The sequence below is a fragment of the Lactuca serriola genome, chromosome 2, assembly GCF_051521515.1.
Source record: "Lactuca serriola cultivar US96UC23 chromosome 2, Lser_US96UC23_V15, whole genome shotgun sequence".
Lineage (NCBI taxonomy): Eukaryota > Viridiplantae > Streptophyta > Magnoliopsida > Asterales > Asteraceae > Lactuca > Lactuca serriola.
The window spans coordinates 36,792,319-36,803,898 of record NC_136409.1 but is presented as its reverse complement, the minus strand read 5'-3'; the positions used below and the strand labels follow the sequence as shown (position 1 = coordinate 36,803,898).

At 31.5% G+C, this 11,580-nt stretch overlaps 1 protein-coding gene across 2 annotated transcripts; it reads right to left on the bottom strand.

Annotated features, from left to right (window-relative positions):
* Positions 1 to 296: 296 nt before the first annotated feature.
* Positions 297 to 7,424, bottom strand: MP (Transcriptional factor B3 family protein / auxin-responsive factor AUX/IAA-like protein). Of its 2 annotated transcripts, XM_079023879.1 has the most exons (15): positions 7,116 to 7,423; positions 6,476 to 6,579; positions 6,161 to 6,273; positions 5,198 to 5,296; positions 5,027 to 5,083; positions 3,945 to 4,097; positions 3,782 to 3,866; positions 3,591 to 3,681; positions 3,143 to 3,307; positions 2,933 to 3,055; positions 2,553 to 2,628; positions 2,123 to 2,258; positions 1,078 to 2,033; positions 780 to 970; positions 297 to 672 (listed from the first exon to the last, which is right to left on the bottom strand). In XM_079023879.1, exons 1-15 carry the CDS (start codon positions 7,133 to 7,135, stop codon positions 504 to 506), a joined length of 2,538 nt encoding a protein of 845 aa, XP_078880005.1. In that variant the 5' UTR covers positions 7,136 to 7,423; the 3' UTR covers positions 297 to 503. The 2 variants fall into 2 exon arrangements, with proteins under 2 accessions (XP_078880005.1, XP_078880004.1); XM_079023878.1 differs by having other exon boundaries at positions 3,782 to 4,097; positions 7,116 to 7,424.
* Positions 7,425 to 11,580: the final 4,156 nt, after the last annotated feature.

Sequence of the window (11,580 nt, the reverse complement as noted above, 5' to 3'; positions counted from 1 at the left end):
AACACAAACGAGCTTTAATATTTGACTATTAACCAACACAAGCTTGAGTCAAGCTTAGGCTCATTTATACTCGTCTGGCAAACAAGTGGACCGAGCTCGAACGCTTTAAATCCTCCACAAACTAAACTCGAGCTTTGAAAATTAAGCTTGAAACGAGCCCCCTTTGAATTTAAACAAGCCGAGCCCGTATTAAACCGTCTTTTAAGCATATTAAATTAATCTCACTATTCCACTCTTCTGCCATGCATGCATATTCATGAGAAAGCATAAACATAGTTTCATTTTGAATGGGGAGATTTAGATAAATCTGACAATCCTTAATTCATATAGCATTTTAAATGTTTACAATCCTTTAAACATCTCATAAAGCTACAATCGGTTGTTTGTTCCTTCACTAATTTGTCACTCACTTCATCTCTACAAACCACAAATCAAACCAAGAATCTTGCTAACTCTCATCTGGTCACTACAACCGGTTCATGATTTGCTAAGATCCCATCGGATCATGTGGGTCCCACCCAAGTACGCGCACCATTGTCCGACCCTGACCCACCATTAATCCCAGCCTGCAATGCTGCATTGCTGTTGAGAAGCTGCATTCCCTCTTCACCCATCTGTTGAACTTCAGAAGGCGAAAGAATCCTTATACATCGCACACACCCCACAAATTCCCTGCATTTTACACCACAATGTTAACCCTTTAAACACCTTTTAAAGGCATCGATTTAAACTTGTTGACTTTTGGTAAACTATGTCGTATTGTTAAAGAAGGAACTTACTCCCATGGATCATCTCCAACAAGAAGAACATCATTCTCGAAATCTACATACACTAACTTCCAACCTGATCCTCGGGAATCATTAAGCAATCCCTCGAGTCCAAACATCTTTTCAATTTCACAACAAAGTTCATCATAGTTCTTGAAACTCGACACATCAATAGACCTCCCAACTGATCCTGCTTTCTGAATCTTTAACACCACAAGAAATGGAAAACAAAAGTCGTTAAATTGGATCATAATTACAATATATTTGTCTCAAAAACAATGTTGTAATCGAAAGTAACAAAAGTTCTAACCTTGGTATACGTGCGTACACGTGTAGGAACTGCAACTTGTTGCCACGAATTATTCTGCAAAAGTCCACCGGAATCATCGAATTCCCCATTACTAGAAGACGCCCCACCCGAATTATCGGGTAATTCTTGCATAGAATAAGCTTGAGAATCCACAAGACTAGCAGAAGTAATTTGCGATTGAACATCTTGGCTAGAACTAAAATTATTATTACTCACTAAATAATTAGACGGGTTTTGAAACTCGATATCTTTCAAATTACAAAACTCGTCTAAAACAGTACTCGATACCGATGGGTCAACCACCGTGGATCCGCCATTACTACCCTCGAAATTGATACAATTGTAGACATTGTTGTGGGTTTGATTTTCATCGGATAAATCTTTGAAACCGTAATTCGTGGGTCCCGTGTTTTGTTGGAAGAAAGATCGTGAAGTGTTGTTGGGTTGTGGGTCCCACGTTTCGGATCCGAGAGATTGATACGGGTTCAATACGTTTGTGTCCGGGTACGGGAATAACCCGTTAAGACTTGAAGAATCGATTTGGGGGGAATCGAATTGTTGGCCATGAAGTACGCTCGAGTCAAACGGGGATAATTGATTGAGAAACGGGGACATTGGTTTTGATTCTGGTTTTATTGTGTCGGAAGTGACTGTTATCGGTGGTTTCTGATCGGATTGGTGGTCGCCGGAGAGATTTTGGGTGGATTGTGGTGGTGAGGCGGCGGTTATGGTGGTGGTGGTGTTGGGTTGAATGAGGTGAAATTGTGGGCGATTAGTGGTGAAAGTATCTTGAATCACAGGTGGCGTATTGTGATTGGTTTGTGGTTTCATTAACATTTTGACGAGTTGTTCTGACCATAAGCTAGACATTGAAGGGTTTGAAAAGTTTCCGTTTATTGTTTCCGGGGCCCGCATGAATGGTCGGGTTACCATATTGTCCCATTCGGTTTGTGCTCCTAATTACATTTACAAAAAATGTCACTAAAAATATTTATGATAGGACAAGGGCAAAAAGGTAAATATGACAAAAGGAATGGAATTTCACCTAGAAAAGCGGAATTGAAAGGTCTTTTGAGACTTGAAGTTAGAGAAGGGAAAATGAAGAGACTTTCTGGTGCTTCAATGTCCCATGGACTCACTCGGCTTTGTTTATCACCACAACCTGGCTCATCCCACTCAACCTGATTTCATAACATGAACAAGAAAATTAAAATTATTTTTCAATAAATTAGTAAACATCTTTTTTTTTTTGTGATTAAAAACTTAAGTAAATAATAAAGGCTATATTACATTTTTGTATTCCGTTCAATGGAGTGGACAAAAAAACACTAGACAAAACAAATGTAGTTTATTTTCCTTTCTAATGGAATGACCAATTCCATTCCTTCTTTGATTCCATCATACCAAACACTACCTTAATTATCCATACATTATTTCATTCATGTTATAACCAAAAAAACGCGTTCATTAATTACCTGGAGATTATGCCACTTAGATCCGGGCCATCTTAATGGATCCACATCACTTATCCCAACAATTGTGCCCATATATCTTCATTAAGAATAAGATTACTTAATTAATAAAAGTAATAATATTTTTAAACAATTATCATCATTTCACATGGATAGGAAGATAATTAGGAAGAAAAAAAAATCATTTCTATACTCTATACCATTTCGAAAAGGGAAGTGATTCGTACAAAACAATTTTTCTCCATACACAACAATTCATGCTTTATAAAGTTGTACGATAAAATATTTTAATGCACAAATTGTTATCTTTGGAAAAAAAAATTATGGTGTACGAATCAGTTCACTTTCCAAAAAAATAATAAACATTAACTTTATCCACATACCGGCGTTTTCCTGATTCCTCCGTTTCAAACATCATTCCAAACCTCATACCGACAGACAGTTGTGTCCCAAAGACCGACTTCCGGTATCTCACCAATGGAATCACGAATTCCGAAGGGCATGCCCTAAATAAAATAGAAAAATATATAAGACATTTTTAAATTAAATATTTTCATGTTTTAAATTTTAATTATATAAATAAAACATTTTACCTAGGATTGTAGAAAATTGTAAAGGGACTCCTATTAGCGGCGGCATGAGCGGCGGCTGCAAGGACTCCGATGTGCATACTGTCGGCGGATAAAACCGATGACGGTAACGAAGTTTGTTGGCGGTTCGCTCTCCTCACTCCCAACAATAATTGTGACTTCTCATCCCTACAACATTAAAATAATTACAAATTTGCCCTTACTTTTTTACTTCTATTTTTTACAAAGTGTTGTCATTTTCTTAAATATTATTTAGATTTTATTTATCCAAACAATATTAAATGGACAAGAAACAAGGCCTTACTCGAGTTCAACTCTTTTAAAAAAACATTAGTGTAGCAAATCGAAAAAAAATGAAACAAGGCCTAAAATTACTCATTTACCCTTACGTCAACATTATCATATGATATTTTAGACATGTGAAGAGACTATAAATAGAAAGAAATCGTACCTTATAAATAAAACCGCATCACCAGCTTTAAGCCTTTTTGCACCAACAAACATACTCCACCCCGTAGTCAGTAAGTGTCGTTTTGGCTGCCCTGCATATAAAATCATGGAGGGTATTTTAGACATTTCATGTAAATAGATTTTGTGAATGACAAAACTACCCTTGACGAAAGACAAAAATAAAATGCTCACCGCGGTATATATGACGAAATGTCCATGTATTATCATGCAAATCTCGAACAATAAGCTCTTGAGTTGGAGGTTGCATCGAAAAATCCTGAAAGAAAAAAATGGTTTTAAATATATATTTATTTTTTTTTATTTTACAAAGTGTATTTAATAAAAAAATTATTACCAATTGTGGAAAGAGTTTTTCTGCTGCCCTACGGGGTACAGAAAAGCCACCATGTGTGCTTGTATCACTTGGTGTCAAAGTCTTGCAAAAGAATTCACTCGGATGTCTACTTGGTTTTATTCCAAAGTCTGGAATTGGAAGAACATCTTTTTCCTGATTCCAAAGTTTATTTTCACACAAAATTTATTCTCAAACTTCCAATTTTGATGATTATGTTTATAAAAGAAAAGGTTTAGTGAAAGATATAGCAATTTACTTTCATTTATTTTTGTATTATGGTATCCCAATTTTGTTTCTTTCTATTGCAACATTGTAGTTTTAAAAAGAAGTTCTTATTAAGGCATTTGTAGTTTGTAATGTGCATTGTTATTTTGGAATTTAGAGTTATTTGACTTTTTAAACCACCCTAGTTGACTTTTTTGTATCAATGTAAAACAAATACTATATTTTGAATGAGAGGTGTCAAGTATGATGGTATTTACATCTCATAAAAGACCTTATATTTTGTGTTTGTTTCTGGATTAATCCTCAACTTTATTTTTTTTCCTGAAAAGACCTATTTTTTCATTTTTTTCGAAAAAGACCCTCAACTTTGTCTTTTTTTCCCGAAAAAAAACCCTCACATTTTCCAGAAGAAAAAGACTAAAGTGGCAAATCGAAAAAAATGAAAAAATGCAAGGTCTTTTTCAAGGAAAAAAATAAAGTTAAGGTTTAATCCGGAAAAAACACAAAATATAAGGTCTTTTATGAGATTAATCCATAATAAAAATTTAACATGTCTAGAGGGAGATGAAAGGATTAAATGCGAAAAATAGCAACCTAATTTAATTTACATGTTTATTATAACATTTACCTTTTCTTTCTCCAATTACAAATTTGAAAAATCTACCACATTATATAGCAATGTAAGTGTAACATCTATACATTGATACACTTTTCAAAATATAACATCCAAATTAGAAAAAAAAAATGATATAGATGTTTAGTTTTTTCAAAGTACAATTACAATATTGTAATAGAAAGAAAAAAAAATAGTAGTAGTTATATGATACACAAGTAAATAAAATGCTATAATGACTCACTGAGTTCACTGGTCGAAGGCTCATTTGGGCATAGATCTCATCGGTATCTTTATCTGCCTATTTAAATGACCAAAATAGACAAAAGAGAATTAAGGAAAGCATAAAGAAAGGGTAAAAATGTTTTTAAAATATATAGTTTGATGAGAGATAATTAAGGGGGAATAGTAATACATGTAATGTAGCATTTAAAACTTGGCACAATAGCTGAGAGGGAAGATTCGGATAATTTGGAACTTGTGATGTTGCTGTTCTATTTGTTGAAACTGCTACCTGATAAAAAAAAAAAAAATTTCAAAAAAAATAATAAAAAGTTGTTATGTGCACTATTAAAAATACTTAAATGCGAGAAACAGTAACATATTTTGTTTATTTATCTATTATAATAGTATATTTTCTTTTTCTTTTTCTTTTTCTTTTAAAACATTGTACTTCAATTTTTTTATAGCATTGTACAACATGTGTCTACCCTAAAAACTTCAAATGTTTTGAAAATTTAAAAAAGAAAATGTAAGAAGTAATAACTTACGCTCATTTATTATAGCATTTTATTACCATTTCTTTTGGTTACAGTATCATATTTTCTTTTTTTTTCTTATTAACTTTAAAAATATATCCAATTTCGGAATTAACTCGTTTGAGGAGTAGCTTGTTAGCCCCTTTTTAATTTTGTTATTATTGTCATCTCATTATTGACCTTTAGAATCATTTATATAGTGGGGGGTTTTTTTTCATAATACAAAGCTTTATTAAGGAAAACGTTAAATGTAAAGTGATAAATGAACGTAGGATTGTTATAATAAAACATATAGAAAGTGTTGTATTTCTTGCATTTAGCCAAAAAAATTTGCATAAATCTAGATCCCTCACTTTTCCAAATTTCAAGGGACCACATATTCCATAAATAAATTTAAACCAAAATAGCCTCATAATACTAACTCATAATATACATGTAGGACATGATGCGAAAACAACATGAGTTAGATTCAAGATTTCAATTCAAGCAAAATGGTTGACTTTAACTCTTTAAAACTATAAAAAGTTGAAATTAAGATTATAACGTATCATTTTCTTTGAAAAACAAGGTTAATTAAAAAGAAATTAACCCAAAAAATAAAAGATTATGAGGAATCAAACCTGTTCGCTATGTCCTTGTGGGAAGTAATAAACAAGGCTTCCAACCTGTGGAAGAGTAACTAATGGTCCAGCACATGCATGCCACAGCTCTGAATTTATTGGCTTCTTTATCGCTGAAATTTTTTAAAAGAAAATTTATATTTATATAAACAAATAATCCAAAAACTCCGGAAGAAACAACCTAAAAAAGATCGTTTTTTTAGCAAAATACTTTTGGATATGAGTCTAGTTTCCAAATCTTACGAAATGCGAACAAAAATGGAAGGTTTTTGGTATGCGAAATAATATTTGGGAAAAAGGTAAAGAAAAACTAACCAGAATGGTCCTGCATTTCCTTCAACAATTTCATCTCTTCAAGTAAACTGTGTGACCCACTGTTTACACCTGATGAATTGAGCTTCTCTTCAATGGCAGCCATACTACAACTTTCAAGAACAAAATAAGGGTCTCTTCATAATCAAACGAATAAATCGAAAACTCGAAAACCCATATCATAAAGATCCAATCTTGACACGAAATTGACGAAAAATTGATAGAAATCTCGTTTTTTTTCACTCGAAGAAACCAAGAAACCCCACCAACGAAGGTCAAAACGTAAACAAATTAGCCAAAAACAAAAAGAACAAATCACATTTCATAGAAACCAACGAAAGAAAACAAAAGAAACGAAAGGAATCTAATGTCTAATTTAGGGGGCAAACACAGAGGAATCTAGAATACAATCCAAAGACACACAGAGCATGCCTCAAAAACGCACAACCAAGAAACATAAACCTGCAAACATAAAGTGGGGCTAATCTTGTAATCAAAACAACAACAGTAAAAAAAGAAAGAAAGAACAAAAGAAAAGAAAAAGGCTTGATTTTTTTTTTGCATCAAAGCACGCCTACCAAGGCATATAGGAGTGCTCTGTGTGTATGAGTGTTTATAGGGACCTCCATGGAAAAGCAATCACCTTTCTGTGAAAGTGGTCATAATACTGATTTCCGTTCTTCATCTCTCTCTCTTCACTCCACAAACAAACAAAAAAAACACACAGAAGTGTGTTTATTTTAAAATAAAATATGTTTGGGAAAGCAGAAAGGAAGAAAGAAAAGGGAGTGCATGCTAAAATCTGAACCTGCTGTCACACACTTGGGTTATATGGGGTGATTACATTTGCAGCTTTGAAGTTTTAAATAAGTTTCTTGTGAACAGAGACACAGAGAGAAGAGAAAGAGTATAGACACACGAAAACGAACTCACACTTTCAAGATCAAAGACAAGAGAGAGTTGTATTAAAGAATTGGTAGTTAACTTTTATACATCACCTCTCCACAGAAAAGACAAATTCTTTAACGTACTTTAGATTTCATTATACGGAAATTGGCGTGTATAAAGTAGCGTCACTTTTGTATTTGGTTGAAATAATATATGTTTTTATTTCAATATAAATATATTATACACGTATTGGAGAATATTTGACGTTTGAATTTTTAATATAATTTTACATTAAACAAATAATGATGTGTGTATGAGTGATATATATATATATATATATATATATATATATATATATATATATAGAGAGAGAGAGAGAGAGAGAGTGTGTGTGTGTTAGGTTCAAATATTTCTAGCAACTATTGTATTCCTAAATATACCAATGAGAATTCAATAAATAATAAATAATTAAATAAATCATTTAAGGGTATTTTGGACATTTTGTAATTTTAATTAAGGGATCATTTAATTGATTTCTTGCGATTAAGGAAATAAAATAAATATATTTGAACTACTCTCTCTCCTATATCCTCTCTTGTATTATTCTTTTTCACCTACAGGCAGATCAACAAAAAGACTCACGTCGTCTGGCTTCTTATTCTCTCTGTCAATTATCGTTGTTATCGATCTAAGGAGGCTGAACATGGAGGATATTCAGCCAAAGAACGCTAGGGTTTATCAATCATCGATTTTCAGTTGGCGTCTGCAATTAGGGTTTATCAATCATCGATTTTCACCATCATCATCACCAATCTCCATCTTTAGCCTCTTGTCACCATTGCCAACCGCCTTATCATCGGATTCAAACTTAATTGATGTTGGTGATCTTTTTTATTAGCGATTCAATGTATAAGAAAATCTAACTGGGGATGAATACAATCATACACGCATAACAGGTAATTAATGAATCTCGTTCATTTTTTTTTTTTGCTCGTTACATCTCTATTATTCATCTTCCTACACCAGCATCATCTTCATCACCATTTTATGCCATTATTCTATTTGATCAGGTAAACATATTCTTAAAACATCATACACTCATCCTCTCTACTTCTAATAAGAGGTAATCATATTCTTATATCCTTTTTGGCGAAATTTTGATATGTAATTAGGTAATGGTGCTCAAGGCATCTTTATTTTTAAATATATTAGATGTTTGTGCATTTAGTTGCTCATTTCATTAGTAATATACTACAAAGCGTGATGATTTGTGTGTGCCCTAAAGGTGTTTGACGAAATGTCTAGTAGAAAAGATGTGGGTGGATTTCATTTTTTGTCACAATATTTTTGGTTTAAAAAAGATGTAATGACATAGAAATCTTGATATAAATGGTTGGTTAATATTTTTTTATTAGGAAATACATTCATTATTCCTTTTTTTATTATGTGATACATCTTTAATGGTAATACAAAAAGGCAATATAAAATAGCAAATTCAAAAGGTTTTTAAATGATGCCATGAATACCTTATGCTTGAAGATCTTTTCATGCTTTGAATTTTTTTGATGTCTTTCTAACACCTTCCATGTTGGTGATAATGTTTATATAACTAAAATAGAGAAGAGGACGATTAAAACATTGATATTTCATCCCAACTTGTGATAAATACTCGAATTGCTCCTGGACCTTCACACACAAATATACTTATATAGGTAATTTTATTTATTTTATTAATTTATGTTGCAACTTGATTATAGATGATAAGTTTTCATGGTTTCATTACATATACTACTAAAAAGAAACTATTATACAATGTATTCTGACATAATACTGATTTTTTTAGGAAAATCAAATACACAGTATAATAGATTATGTAAGAATACATTATGCTTTGTATATTGTATTATGTTAGAATACACTCGGTTAGAATTTAAAATGATAATTACACTTTAGGTTTAATGATTCTTTAAGAATGTTTGTTAAAAATTTTATAATATATTTTGGTTACACAATAGTAATGGGTAATTGTATGATGCTATAAATGGTAATTGCATATATATTTTATCATAATTAAATGGTAACTACACTTTATATTTAATGATTCTTTTAGAATCTTTGTTTACCTGTTAATCTTTTTTTTTTGTAATCGATGTTTCTCTTGGATTGCCTATTATTATTTTATTGTTTTGTAATAGATATTTATCTTGGATCGTCTATTATTCTTTTTATATGTATTCTGTTATATTTTATGTATTCTACCAGAATATATAAAGTGATAGTTAATTGCAAGTAACATGTTTTACCATTATTAGTTTTTGTTGTATTTTGTGATAGGAATGGCTGGAAGAATGCGTTAAAGACCTAATACGAATAACTTGAAGAATGAATAAAGTTTGATCATACTCATAATTTTAGAATGTTGTTATTTTTTAAGAATTTTATTTATTTTTGTTGATATTCTTTTAGAATATTTATAATTATATTAAAATGTATATAAGGCTTTTAATCTGTAAGAATATGTATAAATTTGTATTTATGTTCGGATGAATAAGAATATATTAGAATGTGTTATTTTTCAACCTCGAATTCAAGAATGTTGTTATTCTTTAATAATATTCTAATAGAATAAAATTCTGAAAGAACATCATTCTAACAAAAAAAATATTCTAACAGAATAAAATCAGTTATGTACATAAATTATGTTATAATTAAAATTAAATTAATTTAAAAAATCATATTTTTAAAATTAAGAGAATTAATTATCCCTAAAATTCGAAAATTTTCTTTTATAAATGTAGTTAGTTGTCCAAAATACATTTTTGCTAAAATTTGTGTGATTATATGGTACATGTTATCACATTGTAGTATGATACACCTTCAAGTCATGTCAATTGATTAATTTCATCCGTTGGTCCAGATCTGTGCATTCTGACACACAATAGTTAGTAAAAACAAAATAACCTAAGCCTATATATATATATATATATATATATATATATATATATATATATATATATATATATAGACACACACACACACAAAATTGCAAAAATGATCATTATGGTATGCATTTTTTTGGGGTTTTAGTCCAAACCGCGACTTTTTTTGGCTTTGTGGTCCTTTTTGACTAGTTTGTATGTGAAAATAGTCCCTCCGAAAATTGAAATGACTATAATACCCTTCGGTTATTTATTTTTCATTTTTTAAAATTTATTTTTTATTTATTTATTTTAACGATTAAAAATTAATAGATGACCTTTCTCTCTCTCTCTCTCTCCAAAAAAGCATCCCCAACTTATCTTTCTTACTCTTTCTCTCTCTAAAAATCTATAACACACAGATCAAGAAGATGACAATCAAATGAACAACAACTATGTAGAAATGGGTGGCAGTGAAGAAGATTATCAAAAAAACACAATTGAAGATCTTAGAAGAGGCCCATGGACAATTGAAGAAGATTTCACTCTCATCAGTTACATTTACCGTCTGCCAACAAATTGTCTCTACACGTTTCTTTTTAACTTGTATTTTTTGGTGAACTTTTTACATGGTTAAGCACAAATATGTTACACACTTACGTTTAACTTGTATTTTAATATTGCTTATGAATCTAGGCTTAATTGTTGGGGTTGTTATAGGCGTGATTTTTCAAATACGAATTACAAGTTTGGTGGTGGTTGATGGTGTGGTGTCGGATAGATGCGGAGGCTGTGAAGAAATTGGGTGGTCCCTGAAGCCATGGTAACACTTCATCCTTTATTTTGCGTTGTCGACATAGATTTAACAAGAAATCCTCCTCTAACTAAAATCTATTACTTCTGGATCTACACCCTGAACTGTTAGAAAAGCATTATTATGTCGGAAAAGCGACTCTCCGATTCCGATGAACGGCCAGCTCATACGACCTGGTGGCAGACACTCCCTCTTCTTCTTCTCCAAATTCCTCTAGTAAATCCATATATTCACACTCTTCAAAACCCATTTCAGAATCAACATTAATCCCAGAAAGCCAACCACCACCGCGTACATTCGTCAATGAAACGACGACCACCCGACAACTTGTCAAGTAGGTTTATATATTTGTAACAACTAAAATCTAGAGCAATCATATCTTCAAATGGGTTTGATTATTATGAAGATTGTCTTTGATTCTTATGTATATTTACAATTCTTGAAAATCCGATTTAGTTTTCCCTTGATGACCTTGAAAATTCCTATGG